Source organism: Phyllobates terribilis, unplaced genomic scaffold (genome assembly GCF_046119375.1).
Source record: "Phyllobates terribilis strain yellow unplaced genomic scaffold, ASM4611937v1 Scaffold_7__3_contigs__length_470593459, whole genome shotgun sequence".
Lineage (NCBI taxonomy): Eukaryota > Metazoa > Chordata > Amphibia > Anura > Dendrobatidae > Phyllobates > Phyllobates terribilis.
The window spans coordinates 72,302,191-72,319,247 of record NW_027362767.1 but is presented as its reverse complement, the minus strand read 5'-3'; the positions used below and the strand labels follow the sequence as shown (position 1 = coordinate 72,319,247).

At 45.4% G+C, this 17,057-nt stretch overlaps 1 protein-coding gene across 4 annotated transcripts in view; it reads left to right on the top strand.

The window, feature by feature from the left end:
• KIAA0586 (KIAA0586 ortholog) overlaps positions 1 to 17,057 on the top strand; it is a 219,446-nt gene that overhangs the window by 73,266 nt on the left and 129,123 nt on the right. Inside the window, exon 31 of one of the 4 annotated variants that reach the window (XM_073638761.1) lies at positions 3,213 to 3,680. The exons of the other annotated variants lie outside the window; for them this stretch is intronic. Coding sequence (XP_073494862.1) covers positions 3,213 to 3,235 — 23 coding nt within the window. The 3' untranslated portion in view covers positions 3,236 to 3,680. Of the gene's footprint in view, positions 1 to 3,212; positions 3,681 to 17,057 lie in introns of those variants that run through there. 4 annotated transcript variants of the gene reach the window in all.

The window sequence follows — 17,057 nt, the reverse complement described above, 5'->3', positions numbered from 1 at the left end:
ATGCTAAGTATTCTGAGGCCGGTGTGAAAGCGAATTCTGCTGGGCGGTGTCAGACTCCCCTATGGAAGGAACGTGGATGTCAATGTGGCAGAGCGCCACAAGATGGCAGCACTGTTGTTCCTGCACACTGAGGCCATACAATATGGTCGGTGGATACTGTGCGGGGTTTTTAAGAGTCTTGGTTCAAACTTTAATTTTCTTTCCTAAAAGTTAGGAGCGCCCTTAACTTTTTTTTTTAACATCATTCGCGTTTTTACATGTAAAATGTCTATGGTGGTGAATGAGGCCCCATACACATTAGACTTTTCAGTTGATCCCTCAGATTTCAGTGGGTTCGTTCAATGTATATGACAGCCTTAAGAGTGAGTTGTAATAAATTCACACCGTTGTGGCAACACACAGAGGGATTCCTAGACTGCAGAATCACTCAGATTTGCTATCAACAATTTTGCAATGGTCAAAACAATTTGTCTACAAGACCATGGAAATAGCGTGCAGCCCTGCCAAGGGACTAATGAAATAGCGTGCAGCCCTGCCGAGGGACCGAGAAAATAGCGTGCAGCCCTGCCGAGGGACCGAGAAAATAGCGTGCAGCCCTGCCGAGGGGCCGAGGAAATGGCGTGCAGCCCTGCCGAGGGGCCGAGGAAATAGCGTGCAGCCCTGCCGAGGGGCCGAGGAAATAGCGTGCAGCCCTGCCGAGGGGCCGAGGAAATAGCGTGCAGCCCTGCCGAGAGGCCGAGGAAATAGCGTGCAGCCCTGCCGAGAGGCCGAGGAAATAGCGTGCAGCCCTGCCGAGAGGCCGAGGAAATAGGGGGCAGCCCTGCCGAGAGGCCGAGGAAATAGGGGGCAGCCCTGCCGAGAGGCCGAGGAAATAGGGGGCAGCCCTGCCGAGAGGCCGAGGAAATAGGGGGCAGCCCTGCCGAGAGGCCGAGGAAATAGGGGGCAGCCCTGCCGAGAGGCCGAGGAAATAGGGGGCAGCCCTGCCGAGAGGCCGAGGAAATAGGGGGCAGCCCTGCCGAGAGGCCGAGGAAATAGGGGGCAGCCCTGCCGAGAGGCCGAGGAAATAGGGGGCAGCCCTGCCGAGAGGCCGAGGAAATAGGGGGCAGCCCTGCCGAGAGGCCGAGGAAATAGGGGGCAGCCCTGCCGAGAGGCCGAGGAAATAGGGGGCAGGCCTACTGAGGAAATAGAGTGGAGCACTGCCAGGGAGAAAAAACCAAAGGGGCAAGGAAGTAATGTCCTTGTGGACTAAGACGTGGCCACCTATGAATCTGAATTTATGTGACTTGTGTATAGCACCATGAATATATTTTTTTAGTCCTAGCCTGGGCCTGGTTCAGTGTGGTATGCTGATATAATAACAGGCTCTGCTTGTGTCAGTGGAGAGGCGGTCAGAAATCCCATACAAATGAATGGGAATTGTAACCACCTCACACTGAAAGCAGCAAACGTCAGTGCGCCATTCTTAAGAATGCATTCTTGCATCTACTATACCCTGGGGATATGGCAGAAATGTGCAAGGTGGCAATACCTATTTAAAGAGGTTTCAAGATGCCAATTTGTCAGCAGTCTTCACATTATGGGCTCCACAGCAGCCGCATGTTATGCATCCATTAGCGGCTCGCCGTTTTATTTGGAATCCGACATCCGGCTCAAAAAACTGTCTCAAAGCCTTGAGGTGTGACTCTAGGATGGTTTCATACATATCTGTGAAACACATCCATTATGTGTCCATAGACAATACAGAAAAATATGTGCTCTCCTAATTTCTATGGAAGATCCTATTTAATTTAATAGGGATTTTTAGAATAGGATACCGCCCCTTTAAGGAAAATGCAACTGAAATCCACACAGTCGTCACTTGCAGCCACCATGGAAAGTGTATGTGGAGATCATTATGATTTATTAATCTGTATTATTCCTTAAATGACATTTGTAAATCTACTTTATAATTAATAGAAAAATATTCTCGTGTTTTGTAGACAAGCTGGAGACTTTGGGACAATTTATGTCTAATTTTGGGCTTTGTGGCACCCGGGAATCTCTTCCCCAGTTTCTGCAGCTGTTTTTTGCTGATTTAATGCCCTATTATTTATGTGGTGGTGAAACCACAGAGACTGTCTCTATAATAAGAGTTTTCCATTTTTTTCTATATCTGACCAGTTCTCGTTCATGTGAGGCTCTATAGGGGGACAGATTTTTGGTGATTGACGATGTGGATAAGGACATAATGAATTGTGTTTTCCCATCGTTGTCCACCAGAAACTTGTATGTAGTAATTATGTGAATATACAACTGTAACCCATTCATAACAAACCCTTTAAACATTTAGCATAGGACTTCAGTCTCCAGAACTGGAGGCTCTCGCCTGTATTACATACACTTTTGGGTACAATTTTTATTTTTTATTTTACTTAAATGCTCTTATTTTGGCTTAAACTGCTTTTTTTGCAATTGGGTTACTCTAAAAATGTTACACTATTTGCTTTCTATAGCCTCTGAGTTGCATAGTTAATTGCTGTCTGCAGAAAGAGTTAACTGAGAGTCTGTTGGTGAGCCTGTTCAGAATGTAGTGTCTATAACCCTTACCTTCCTTCTTCTGAGCTCCTCTAATCTGATTAAGGATCACATTAAAAGTTGAGCTAAACTTTGAGCTTATAAATGCGCTCAGAAGTAGGAAAATAAGAGTTTTTATTACTTTTTTAATATTACTAAGGGACCGTACCGACGAGTTTCCCATCATTTCATGAACACATGGCCAGGTGACACGTCACCGCCTTCACATATCTGCGTGTCACAGCCCAAGTATGGAGCCTTGATGCACAGATCGGCCGTGGGTCTCCTGACCCAAACTTGACGATCTTATTGATATACGCCTGAGGCCGTCAAGTTCAGGTGAGGAGTCCCACGGCCGGTCATTGTATTACGATCCGTCCTCAGATATGTGAATGCGGCATTAGGGCACATTTACATGAGCCAATAACCATCAAACGAGGGGTCATAAGAATGCTTCTTCCCAACTGTCAGCCCACGGGAAAATGCCAGGGATTTCTCGGATGTATTTGCAATAAATCTCACTCACCCATTGATCAAAATCATTGTTAGAGGCAACCCATCGCTCGGCAGCACATCGCCCCTGTATAAATGGACAATGTGCTGCCAACAACATGCTGGGGACAGAACCATTGTAGTAACGTTTGTTCTGTTCCCATCAGTGTCCATCGGCCCGTATAACTAGACCAGTAAATTGGAGACGAAGCCTTCTATATATGCGATCAGCGCTCATTAAGTTGCCGAGATCGACCGCTAGAGGGTCAGAAAACTGGAAATCTCTGCTTCCTACCAAAGAAACAAGACAGAAGAGGAATCAACACCTTCGAAATTTGGCGCTGGAGAAGGATTTTATAAATACCATGGATGGCAAGAAGAACAAACAAATCAATTTTGGATCAAATCAAGCCAGACATGTCACTCGAAGCAAGGATCACCAAGCTACGACTTGTCTACTTTGGACACATCATACGGAGAGAGCAGTCACTGGAGAAGGACATCATTGCCGGAAGAATAGAAGGAACAAGGCAAAGAGGAAGACCAGCAACCCTATGGCTTTATATTGTTGTTATTATTATTTATTATTATAGTGCCATTCATTCCATGGCGCTTTACATGTGATAGGGGAATACATAATAAAAAACAGGTGCAATAATCTTGAACAAAATAAGTCACCGACTGGTACAGGAGGAGAGACGACCCTAACCGCGAGGGTTCACAGTCTACAAGGAATGGGTGAGGATACAGTAGGTGAGGGTAGAGCTGGTCATGCAGCGGTATGGTGGAGCGGTGGTTACTGCTGGTTGTAGGCTTGTCGGAAGAGGTGGGTCTTCAGGTGCCTTTTGAAGGTTTCCACAGTAGGCGAGAGTCTGATGTGTTGGGGTAGAGAGTTCCAGAGTAGGGGAGATGTAAGGGAGAAATCTTGTCTGCGATTTTGGGAAGAGGAGATAAGAAGGGAGTAGAGAAAGAGATCTTGTGAGAAGCGGAGGTTGCGTGCAGGTAAGTACCAGGAGACTAGGTCACAGATGAATGGAGGAGACAGGTTGTGGGTGGCTTTGTATGCCATGGTTAGGGTTTTGAACTGGAGTCTCAGGGCAATGGGGAGCCAATGAAGGGATTAACGGAGAGGAGAGGCCGGGGAATAGCGGGGGGACAGGTGGATCAGTCAGGCAGTAGCGTTTAAGATAGATTGGAGGGGTGCAAGAGTGTTAGAAGGGAGGCCACAGAGCAGGAGGTTGCAGTAGTCAAGGCGGTTGATGATGTGGTTCGTGCACTAGTGTTTTTGCAGATTCTTGGATTTAAGGAATGTGCGGTTCCGGAAAATATTTTTGAGTTGCAGTGGCAGGAAGTGGAAAGGGCTTGGATGTGTGGTTTGAAGGAGAGATCAGAGTCGAGGATTACCCTGAGGCAGCGGGCTTGCAGGACTGGGGAGAGTGGGCAGCCATTGACTTTGATGGATAGGTGTCATGCTAGGTATGGGAAGGACCTAGTGAACGACTACTGGAAAAGGGGGGAAGCCCAGCAACTAGGGAAAGGGAGAGTGGAGACCCCTAGGAAGATCTAACACCCTGGCTCTCCTATCGTCCCTAAAGCCCCCGTCTCACATAGCGAGATCGCTGCTGTGTCACTTTTTTGGTGACGCAACAGCGACCTCACCAGCGATGTCTCTATGTGTGACACTTTGCAGCGATCAGACCCCTGCTGTGAGGTCGCTGATCGCTGCAAAGTGTCCTGGACCATTTTTTGGTCGTTGCCCTCCCGCTGGTCAGCACACATCGCTGTGTGTGACCAGCGGGAGCAGCGATCAGGCTGGTAACCATGATAAACATCGGGTTACTAGGGGCACACGCGCACCTAGTAACCTGTTGTTTATCATGGTTACGAGCCCGCTAAAGTGAGCGGTAACCTCCTGCTCACCGTAGCAGAGTGGTAACCATGACAAACAACGGGTTACTAGATGCGCGTGTGCCCCTAGTAACCCGATGTTTATCATGGTTACGAGCCTGCTAAAGTGAGCAGTAACCTTCCGCTCATCGTAGCAGAGTGGTAACCATGATAAACAACGGGTTACTAGGTGCGTGTGTGCCCCTAGTAACCCGATGTTTACCATGGTTACCAGCCTGCTCCTGCTTCAGCAGGCTGGTAACCAGGAGCAGGACTTTGTGGAAAGATTCTTTCCACGATGTCGCTGCTCCCCTGATCGTTTGACAGCTCACCAGCGGCCACATAGCGACGCAGCAACAATCCCTGACAGGTCGTATCGTTGTCGGGATCGTTGCAGCGTCGCTAAGTGTGACGGGGCCTTAAATGGGTTCCTCACCTATCGCCGAGCAGGATACCTTAGCCCTGGCTGTCCCTAGAAGTGGGCCATAAGTAGGGAGGGGGAGGGGTGAGCACTAGTCAGCCCCACTGCAACTAAAGACAAAACAAGGGAAACCTACAAGGGGAAACACTTAGCTTTGAGAAGATACCAGAGAGATCACGATTACTATCCTCAAAGGAACTCCAAGACTAATCTAGCCAACTGCTAGCAACCAGACCTGAACAGAGGAGTTTTACTCTCACCAGCGATTCTCTGGAGCAACTGAGTGTATTTAAAGATCCAGCAAGGGTGTGTTAATTAGCATCAGAAGGTGGAGATCACCGCTGCGTCCTAGAGTCCTAGAGAGGGAGGAATGATGAAAGGATCAAGAAGGTGTCTGCAAGGCCAAGCGCATCGACCTTCTACAGCCGGATCCAGAATGACTGTCTGTCAAACCTGACACACCTGTGACAATAGGTCAGATGGAGGGGTTGAGTGAGATGGTGGAAAGATGATGAATTCTGTTTTATCCATGTTAAGTTTTAGAAATCCAGAAGAGAAGCAGGATGAAATGGCAGACAAACATTGTGGGATTCTAGTTAGTGATCGGTGCATGTTTGAAGCAAGGGGGGAAAACACCAATTATTAGTGATAGGTTGAAGAGATGGGTTGGGATGAGGTGGGACGTGATCGGGTCAACTGCACAGGTGGTGATCTGGAGAATAGAGAAGAAAGTTGATCTTCCGTAATGGCGGAGAAGCTGGTTTTGGAGGAGGATGGCTGAGTAGTTATGAGGAGAGGCATGGGGACTGTAGGCCAAAGCTTTCTCTGCTGTTATCAATCTTCTGCTTGAAGAATGAGGCAAAGTCTTCCGCTGAGAGGAGAGGGAGGAGGTGCTGGGGGACAGAGGAGAGATTTGAAGGTGTTAAATAGCTGTTTGGGGTTGTACGACAGGGAGGATATGAGAGATGAGAAATAGGTTTGTTTTGCTGCAGTGAGTGTGGACTTGAAAGTAGTGAGGGACTGTTTGAATGTGATGAAGTGCTCGTTAGAGTGGGATCTTTTCCATCTCTGCTCAGCAACTCTGGAAGCCTGCCTCAGTTCTTTAGTCAGGCTGATGTGCCAGGGTTGCCTGTTGATTGTGCGAGCTTTGGTATGTGTGAGGGGGCGACCGATTCGAGAGCTGCAGCGGTTGTGGTGCTATATAAAGCGGCAGCAGCATCTGCATTGTGTAAGGAACTTATGTCTGCAAGAGGGAGAAGGGATTCAGAAAGTGAGTGTAAATCAAGGTGTTTTTCTGCAAGGGTGTGCAAGTTTGTAGAGTGGGGATTGTGCACCTGGGGAGGAGAGAGAAGAGAGTGTGAGTAAGTTGTGATCAGACAGAGGGAGAGGTGCGGAAGAGAGGTGGGTGAAGAGGAGGTCCAGTGTATGGCCACCTTTGTGAGTGGCCGCGGAAGACCATTGAGCGAGGCCGAAGGAGGAAGTGAGGGATATAAGCTTAGAGACAGCTGAGTGGGAAGTGTCCATGGAGATGTTAAAGTCACCCATGATGATAGTGGGGATGTCAGCAAAAAGGAAGTGACGTAGCCAGGTGGTGAAGTGGTCAGAAACATGGAGGCTGGCCCTGGGGGGTGGTAAATGACAACCAGTTGGAGGGGGGAGTAGATGCACACAGAGTGCACTTCAAAAGAAAGAAGAGTAACGTAGGGTGGCAGTGGAATTGGGGTGAAGGTACAGTTATCTGACAAAAGAAAACCAACTCCTCCACCAAGCTTGCTGCTGGGGCGAGGTGTGTGAGAAAGCTGGAATCCACCATAAGAAAGTGCAGCTTGAGAGGCTGTGTCAGAGGGGTAAGCCAGGTTTTGGTGATGCCGAGGAAGGAAATTTTGTTAGTAATGAAAAGATAATGGATTAAGATAACGGTGGAGAATACCCTGGTAGACTTGTCTAGGCTTGCACAAGATCGATTTTTCTACAGAACATTCATCCATCAAGTCGCCATAGCTCAAGATCGAGCCGAAGGTTGTTAAAATAAAAAATGTATATCTGGCCACGTGGAACCGAGATGGATATGTCTTATTTGTGCATAGTGGCAATTACTGTGATGTCCACTTCTCTGTACGCAGCTGGCTCTGTATTACACAGTCTGGACCGAGCGGTTGAAATAAGACCTTCTTCCTGGCTGTTCGCTCCAGCAGCTTATTGCCTGAAAGCTACAGTATGATTTCCCACTAAGCGTTACTGGAATAAAGTCCACTGTGCTCTGTTGGGACTTTGTGTCTAGTGTAGGACATTTGGAAGTGGGAACCCTTGAAGAGCCCGGCTGGGGTTTAGGCCACGGCACAGGTGGAGTGTGCTGGTCTGTGCGCCACAACCATCCTTCATCCGTGGACTCTGACAAGTGGAAATCATTGCTTGTACTGCACAAAGCCACAAAAGCTGATGAAGCCCAAGTCTCCTGCAGCAGTCAAGAAAAGAAGAGTTGCACAAAAGTCAAAGCTGCTTATGTAGCATCCACCAGGGATGTAAAAAATTATGGTTTTTTTTAACTCTTTTTGTAACTTTTTTCACAATGCACAGGCACCTGCACAGTGCTCGGCTATTTCCGGCAACCCCATAGACAATGAATGGAGCACCTCTGTGGAGCCCTGTCCTCAGGATCACTGGAGGGTCCCAGTGGTTGTAACTTACGATCTTGGGAATAGCCCTATAAGTGATTGTTTGGAAGGAAGAATGCCTCCAGAATATGCACATGATGGAACACTATTTCTGGGCGGCACAGTTTTTCGGCGGCACAGGTTTTGGCACCAACATATCCTTTGTTTCCAATGTGAGCAGAGCCACATTTACATAGATGTGATAATGGGATCTCTCAGGTATATAGGATTATTAAGACGCATGGACTGAGCTGGATACAAGTTAATAGCCGACTATTAATAACTTAGTTTTGGCCTTTTCTGCACATCCCGTGTGCACTTTTTGGAGCCTTTTGCACAGCTTGTGCGTTATACTGACTAATCTGTTCCATGCATTCTGTGTTTTTTGGGAAGAGATAGAGTGTGGGTTCTGCTGGCCGGGCTCCCGCAACATATCCCTGAATGCGAGCAGATGGCAACGAAGAACCGGTGACCAATTTCCGTAATCGTTTTGCGTACATTCCCACTTAATGAAGGAAAATAACATGTTGTCGGCCCGCTCGGCAGATCTCTGCCTACAGTTCAATCCATTTTTTTTTATGTTTAGTTAACATTTAAGCTTTCTGAGTGGGCTTAAAATCATCTTCTCTGCAAAAGGTGAAGCTGCAGATTTTTATTTTAATATTCTCTCAGGGGAAAGTGTGGAAAGAATTTACACAACGATAAATCTAGGGGTAAAAAAAAACCACAGGGTTTGTTTTGGGAACATGCAATCATCCAAGTTGACAGTCTTGTAGAAATCTTGCAGAGAACGCAGACCCAAAAAAGGAACAATTTTTGCACATTTTGCTGCAGTTTGCCTATGACTTTGCTGAGTTTTTAGGCTTTAGGCCGGGTTTACATTACATGTTGGGTTCTGCTTAATGCCTGACAATGGGATTTGGATGTAATCCACATAGTCCTCCATACAGTATAATGGCCCCACATAGTCCCCCATACTGTATAATGGGCCCCACATAGTCCTCCATACAGTATAATGGGCCCCACATAGTCCTCCATACAGTATAATGGGCCCCTCATAGTCCTCCATACAGTATAATGGGCCCCTCATAGTCCTCCATACAGAATAATGGGCTCCACGTAGTCCTCCATACAGTATAATGGGCCCCACATAGTCCTCCATACAGTATAATGGGCCCCACATTGTCCTCCATACAATACAATATAATCGGCACCACATAGTCCTCCATACAGTATAATGGGCCCCATAGTCCTCCATACAGTATAATGGGCCCCACATTGTCCTCCATACAATACAATATAATGGGCCCCACATAGTCCTCCATACAGTATAATGGGCCCCACATTGTCCTCCATACAATACAATATAATGGGCCCCACATAGTCCTCCATACAGAATAATGGGCCCCACATAGTCCTCCATACAGTATAATGGGCCCCACATTGTCCTCCATACAATACAATATAATCGGCACCACATAGTCCTCCATACAGTATAATCGGCACCACATAGTCCTCCATACAGTATAATGGGCCCCATAGTCCTCCATACAGTATAATGGGCCCCACATAGTCCTCCATACAATATAATATAATGGGCCCCACATTGTCCTCCATACAATATAATATAATGGGCCCCACATTGTCCTCCATACAATATAATATAATGGGCCCCACATTGTCCTCCATACAATATAATATAATGGGCCCCACATTGTCCTCCATACAATATAATATAATGGGCCCCACATTGTCCTCCATACAATACAATATAATGGGCCCCACATTGTCCTCCATACAATACAATATAATGGGCCCCACATTGTCCTCCATACAATACAATATAATGGGCCCCACATTGTCCTCCATACAATACAATATAATGGGCCCCATATCGCCACAGTTTGACATGTGTGCTTTAAACACTTTACAATAAAAGGATGTCCTTTTTTTGCGGGAGATGTATGAAAGAGGAATGAAAAGCAATCAAAGTTTTATGTACATCAAAATAATACCACTAAAAATTACATTGCACCCACACACAACTCCATTGACGAAAAAAAAAGAAAAAAGGTTAGCAGTATCAGATTGTGGAGACCCAAAAAGTTGAACAAAAAGCGATCAAAGCGTCATACGTACACCAAACTAGTATCAATGAAACCGTCCGCTCATCGTGGAAACCATAAACCCTCACATAGGTTCATCAACGGAAAAATAAAAAGTTACTGGTCTTAAAAAAAAAAAAAAAAAAAAAAAAAAAATTTTTTTAAAAATGTGGCTTGTGTAGCGATTTTTTTCTGAGAGGTTCAGATTTTTTATTTTTTAACCATTAAAATATAATATAATACAAAACCTTACAAGTTTGGTGCCGCCGTAATCGCACTGCACTAAAAAATCAAATTTTTACCGCAAAATGAGGCCGTATAAACAAAACCCCAAAAAACAAATGGTGCAACTGAGGTTTTTTTTTTCACCATTTCACCGCAATTGGATTTTTAAATTTTTTTTTATTCAATACATTATATAGCAAAGTGAACAATGCCATTAAAAACTACAACTCCTGCAAAAATATAGCCCTCACACAGTTACGGTATGTCAGCGGGAAAAAAAGATAAAAGTTCTGGCTCTGGGGAAAAAAAAATAGAAAATTGTCCATTATGAAAAGGTTAATTTCCAATTCTGGACTGATCACAAATCGGAAGGTTAATAACTTCTATAGAATTGAATTATTGTCATGTTTACTGCAAATAATATGAAATATTTCCACAAAGCCCCTATATTAGATGAACGCCCCCCAGTGCAGCTGACGATGCGATCAATCCTTCCATTGTGTCTGGGTGATTTGTATGTGACGGGATCTGGTCTCTTGAGATCACCCAGGTCTAAGTGATCTGTTCTTCATTTCCTGCCTTAAAATCGGCATGGAGCGGTCTGGCTGTAACACGTCGCACATGCACCCACTGATTAGATTATGAGGGGTTTTTTTTGTTTTTTTTATAGCACAATTACCAGAGACTAAACAATAACATGTAAAGCGGTGACAGTAATTCAATTCACAGCTCCATCCATTAACATTGCCTCTGTTGTACACAGTCAGATTTGCCTGCAGAATTCAATTATGTCCCTGCTTCTGTAAAAACCGATCGGTATAGTCGGCAGCCATTATTACACATGGGAAGCATCATGTTCTGGTTTTCGCCTGTGACTTTACCTGTATCGCCAGGTGGAGTAGTATATTATCTTACTCTAAGGCTGCATTCACACATCAGTGATGCACAGACCGGCCAAGGATCTCCTGACCAAAACTGAATGAGTGTCCTAGGCATATATGGGGCTCTTGAGTTCAGATCTGGAGACCATCAGCTGGCCCGTACTCTTGTACTGGTACTGGTACTCTGGTTTTATGAATCTGGATTTATTTATGTGGCACCTTCCCAAAGACTTGTTTTTTAACAATCTTCCCCCTTCTCTTCCTTGATTGATAGCTCTGGCATTACAGGAGTCAGAGAAGAGTGAAGATAGATTGGAAAGAAGCGTTTGCATGTGCTTGGTTTGAACAGTCATTCTGTGTTGACAGACTCCCTTTACCACTGCTAAAAATAAATGAAAAAAAAGTTTGGAAATCCTCCAGTAATCAGCTGTTATACATTGCACGACGTGACCGCTATTAAAGTGATTACCGGAGTGACAGTCGCTCTGTGCTCCTGGTCATAGATGTGGACTGACCTCTATGGTGTCCATATTCACCCTATAATATCCCCAGGATATGTCAGGGGGCAATTGCGTGAACGTTTTTTGATACCGGCGCTTTAAAGAAACTGCCCATGAGTATTGTGATTGTTGTTTGCTTCAGGATCCTACTAGAAAGCCTGCAAAGCAGCATCATCTCTCCCACGCCAGACCCTGAATTATTTACTACATGGTGACGTGCTGCACACACACCCAGCTTTGTTCCTGCTGATATTAGAAAATAAAAGCCGTCACATTGTAGCACAGCGCCGCAGGTCAGCACTGATGGTAGGATGTTCTGTCCTCCTGTATGATCGGGATGTATTCCCTTACAGAACATCATGGCCTCGCTGTTCTCCGGGTTGAGGCTCTTATGACTTCTGCGTATAATTACAATATCTCTATGCTGGGATCAGGCCTCTGGATCTGTCCTAAGCACTTGGCGTTCTCTCAGAAGGGGGAAGAAAGGCTGGTTTAAAGGGATTGTCCAGGCTTCTGACAAGTCTACATTTTCTTTGTGACTGCAGACTGCTGAATTGTGACAGAATTGCGCTGTACACCCACTGTTATGACTTCCCAGTGGCCGGTCACATAACTGCATGTATGCGATTTGCATATTTGCGGTCATTTTCCGACTAGACTTGTCTGGCTTCTCTAACAAGTCTGGTCGGCATGTGACCGCAAGTATGCCAATTGCACACATGCAGTTACTTGACCGTCCGCTTGCACCAGCAATACTAGGGAATTGTGCACACCACGTGCCATCACATAATGACCGCAGACTTTTTTCTCAAATCAGGACAACCCAAAAGGGCAAGGAATATTTTATCCACAAAGCAGTGGGTGTCAGGCCTACCTCTGAATATTCATGTTTAGTTTAAAGGGGTTGGAAAAACAGTGCTGTTCCAGCTCTTCTCTTGAGCAACTTTACCCTATAGGTTAGGGCTATGCAGCAAGTTTGGTCACCCAACAAAATACATGTGGGGCCTGGAACAAAAAGGGGAGTTGTTTACAAAAACACAAAACAAATGTTTTCGGGCAAATTGGGGCAGTCCTATGTGGGCGTAAATAGTCACATCGCTGTACCGCAAGACATAATTGTAAATGTGGGTGCGTTCGTAGCTGCACCTTCAAAACAATAGTTGCAAAATATCTAAACCTGCTGTTCCCAAATTGCCAGGGACTTCTCTAGCACAGATTTGATGTGAGTCGCGGGTGACTGTGACCCCTTCAGCAATTTTTAGTGCATAATCGGTGTTGCTAATCCACAAACCCAAACAGTCTCCATAAATAGTTGTGTGACTTCAATGCAGCAGCAAGTTGCAGACAAAAAGAAGTTGGAAAAAATGTTAGCAATCAAAAAATTGTGGCATACTCACCTTCCAGCACCCCAGCGAACCCAGAGATCTGCACCAGCTCCAGAAGTCTCAGTACCGCTGCAGCCAATCGCCAGTGACTAGAAGAGCATGTCATCACAAAAACAATGGATAATGTGCTCTTATAGTCACCTTTCCACTGTAGCCAATCACAGATTGCAGCAGTACTGTGACCATCAGTTTTGGAGCTGGCACAGAGCCCCGGCGCTGCCTATGCTGAATCCGCTGGTGCCATGGAAGGTGAGTATGCCACTGGTTTTTATTTTAAGCCCATCCATGCCTTACAGTGGGTACGGAAAGTATTCAGACCCCTTTCAATTTTTCACTCTTTGTTTCATTGCAGCCATTTGGTAAATTCTAAAAAGTTCATTTTTTTTTCTCATTAATATACACTCTGCACCCCATCTTGACTGAAAAAAACAGAAATGTAGAAATTTTTGCAAATTAATTGAAAAAGAAAAACTAAAATATCACATGGTCATAAGTATTCAGACCCTTTGCTCAGTACTGAGTAGAAGCACCCTTTTGAGCTAGTACAGCCATGAGTCTTCTTGGGAATGATTCAACAAGTTTTTCACACCAGGATTTGGGGATCCTCTGCCATTCTTCCTTGCAGATCCTCTCCAGTTCCATCAGGTTGGATGGTGAACGTTGGTGGACAGCCATTTTCAGGTCTCTCCAGAGATGCTCAATTGGATTTAGGTCAGGGCTTTGGCTGGGCCAGTCAAGAATGGTCACAGAGTTGTTCTAAAGCCACTCCTTTGTTATTTTAGCTGCGTGCTTAGGGTCATTGTCTTGTTGTAAGGTGAACCTTCAGCCAAGTCTGAGGTCCAGAGCACACTGGAAGAGGTTTTCATCCAGGATATCTCTGTACTTGGCCGCATTAATGTTTCCTTCAATTGCAACCAGTCGTCCTGTCCCTGCAGCTGAAAAGCACCCAAATGGCATGATGCTGCTGCCACCACCATGTTTCACTGTTGGGATTGTATTGGGCAGGTGATGAGCAGTGCCTGGTTTTCTCCACACATACCGCTTAGAATTATCACCAAAAAGTTCTATCTTCGTCTCATCAGACCAGAGAATCTTATTTCTCATAGTCTGGGAGTCCTTCATGTGTTTTTGAGCAAACTCTATGTGGGCTTTCATATGTCGTGCACTGAGGAGAGGCTTCCATCGGGCCACTCTGCCATAAAAGCCGACTGGTGGAGGGCTGCAGTGATAGTTGACCTTGTGGAACTTTCTCCGATCTCCCTACTGCATCTCTGGAGCTCAGCCACACAGATCTTGGGGTTCTTCTTTACCTCTCTCACGAAGGCTCTTCTCCCACAATTGCTCAGTTTGGGTGGACGGCCAGGTCTAGGAAGACTTCTGGTGGTCCCAAACTTCTTCCATTTAAGGATTATGGAGGCCACTGTGCCATTAGGAACCTTGAGTAATGCAGAAATTCTTTTATAACCTTGGCCAGATCTGTGCCTTGCCACAATTCTGTCTCTGAGCTCCTTTGGCAGTCCCCTTGAGCTCATGATTCTCATTTGGTCTGACATGCACTGTGAGCTGTGAGGTCTTATATAGACAGGTGTGTGCCTTTCCAAATCAAGTCCTATCGGTTTAATTAAACACAGCTGGACTCCAATGAAGGAGTAGAACCATCTCAAGGAGGATCACAAGGAAATGGACAGCATGTGACTGAAATATGAGTGTCTGAGCAAAGGGTCTGAATACTTATGACCATGTGATATTTCAGTTTTTCGTTTTTAATAAATTTGCAAAAATGTCTACATTTCTGTTTTTTTCAGTCAAGATGGGGTGCAGAGTGTACTTTAATAAGAAAAGAAATGAACTTTTTAGAATTTACCAAATGGCTGCAATGAAACAGAGTGAAAAATTGAAAGGGGTCTGAATACTTTCCGTACCCACTGTACATTTTTTCCTATATTGCACAGCATGAAAAAAGTTGTATGAGGAACTGACAATACAGGAATGATGAAAATCCTGATTTACTGCAGCCTTGGCGTTCGCTTCGGCATACTTGGCATGGAGTAATTGGCACCATTATTAGAAATTGTCCTATTGTAATTATTTTCTAGACTGCACAGTAATTAAACCTTGAATGAGTTATGATTTTCATTAGTGTAGGTAGTTTGCGTGTACAAACTTTAGTCTTTATTAAAATATGTTTTTTACCACATTGTAGAAGTGAAAAACAGAAATCAAAAATTTGTCAGTGCGTCCTGTTTCTGGATACGTTGGGGGAAACTTACTATTCTACATGCGCCTCAAGTTTTGCGCAAAATCCTGCCTCACTTATCTTGATCAATTGTATTGTGTATTTTAAGCATTCGTTCTGACCAGGTGGTGGATTATGATATCATAATTGGTGCAAAATTGCAAAAAGTAAGCTATGTGCATACAGAGTTTTTCAAGGACACTGAGTTTTTGAGGAGAAGTCTGAGCTTTCTCTCGGTTTCCACTAAAAAAAAAAGACTCTGCTTGCACATAGCCATTATGTGGTGTGAGACTAGACTGTCCAAAGAGAAGTGAAGAAGAGAGGTATCTCTCGGTCTGCACCTTTCCCACTGAGGAAGATCTTGGATGTTTGCCTTGTAGTGACATCTTTATGACAGTCAATTAGGATGTAGAGTGTTTTGAAGACAAACCACCTCTTTGGTCTCATGATGGTTTTTACCTGACCAGTTTGTTTTCCCTGAGATGTGTTGTCTCAGTAGCAATCCTGCTCCGTACCAGAGGATCCGCAGGCTCAGACACTTGGTGCGCGATCTTCCATCTGTGGCACTATGACTGCACACCTCTAAGTCAGAATTCCCTATAAATGACACAATACCACAATATTGAGTATCTCAATCTGGACCAGGATAGCCGGGAGCTTCTACGCCCTTGTCGAGTAGCGCCACACACTCCGTGGACCGGAAAGCGTCTGGAAGCCCCCCACTTTTCTTCCAGACCACAACTTTAGCCAGCCTGCTTCTGACTCAGGGGTTTCGTTCGTAGCAGAGCAGCTCCGATCACACTGTGCGATCTATTGAACGTCAACCCTGCAGACCAGAAAGATCATTGATTTTACCTGTTTGTCCTTGAAATGCGTCATATCTAGTGATGAGCGAGCATGCTCGCCACTGCTCGGTACTCACCCGAGCATCTCACTGCTCGAGATGCTCGGAGCTCGCCGAGTACTTGCGCGATGCTCGGGTCTTCTCCCTGCATGTTTGGTGTTATTTAGAGAGCCAATCAACATGCAGGGATTGCCTGCCACTCACTGTAATGCCGCTGCCATGGTGGTTGTGGCATTACAGTGATTGCCCAAATCGATGGGAACAGTGTCAGTGAAACATGAAAAACCGGCAATTCAGCAGCCGCACACAGTTATAACACCAGTACCCGACAATTTAGAACAGAAAGAATAGAGCATCACACATAGATTAGATAGATAGAAACATGTCAGTCACATATATAATAAGTACAGTGACAGTGTTGATTACTGTACTTGTCATGTAGTGTTAAAATAAAGGATTTATTAAAAAAAAAATTTTGCATGGGGTTCCCCGTAATTTTAGTCTCTAGTGGAGGTTAAGCAGACGGCTGGGGCAGATGTTTGAAGCCTGGGAAGGGAGTAATACCCATGGAGCTTCCCAGGCTACTAATATCAACCCCCATCTGAACACCTAGCCTTTACTGGCTATTAAAATGGGGGACCCCCCCAAAAAAATGACGTGGGGTCCCCCTATTTTAATAGCTAGCAAAGGCTAGGCAGACAGCTGGGGGCTGATATTAATAGCCCAGGAAGGGTGCCATGAATATTGGCCCCCTCCCAGGCTAGAAACACCAGCCCTCAGCCGCCCCAGAAATGGCGCATCTATAGGATGCGCCAATTCTGGCACTTAGCCTCGCTCTTCCCACTGCCCTGTAGCGGTGGCAGGGGGTAATAGG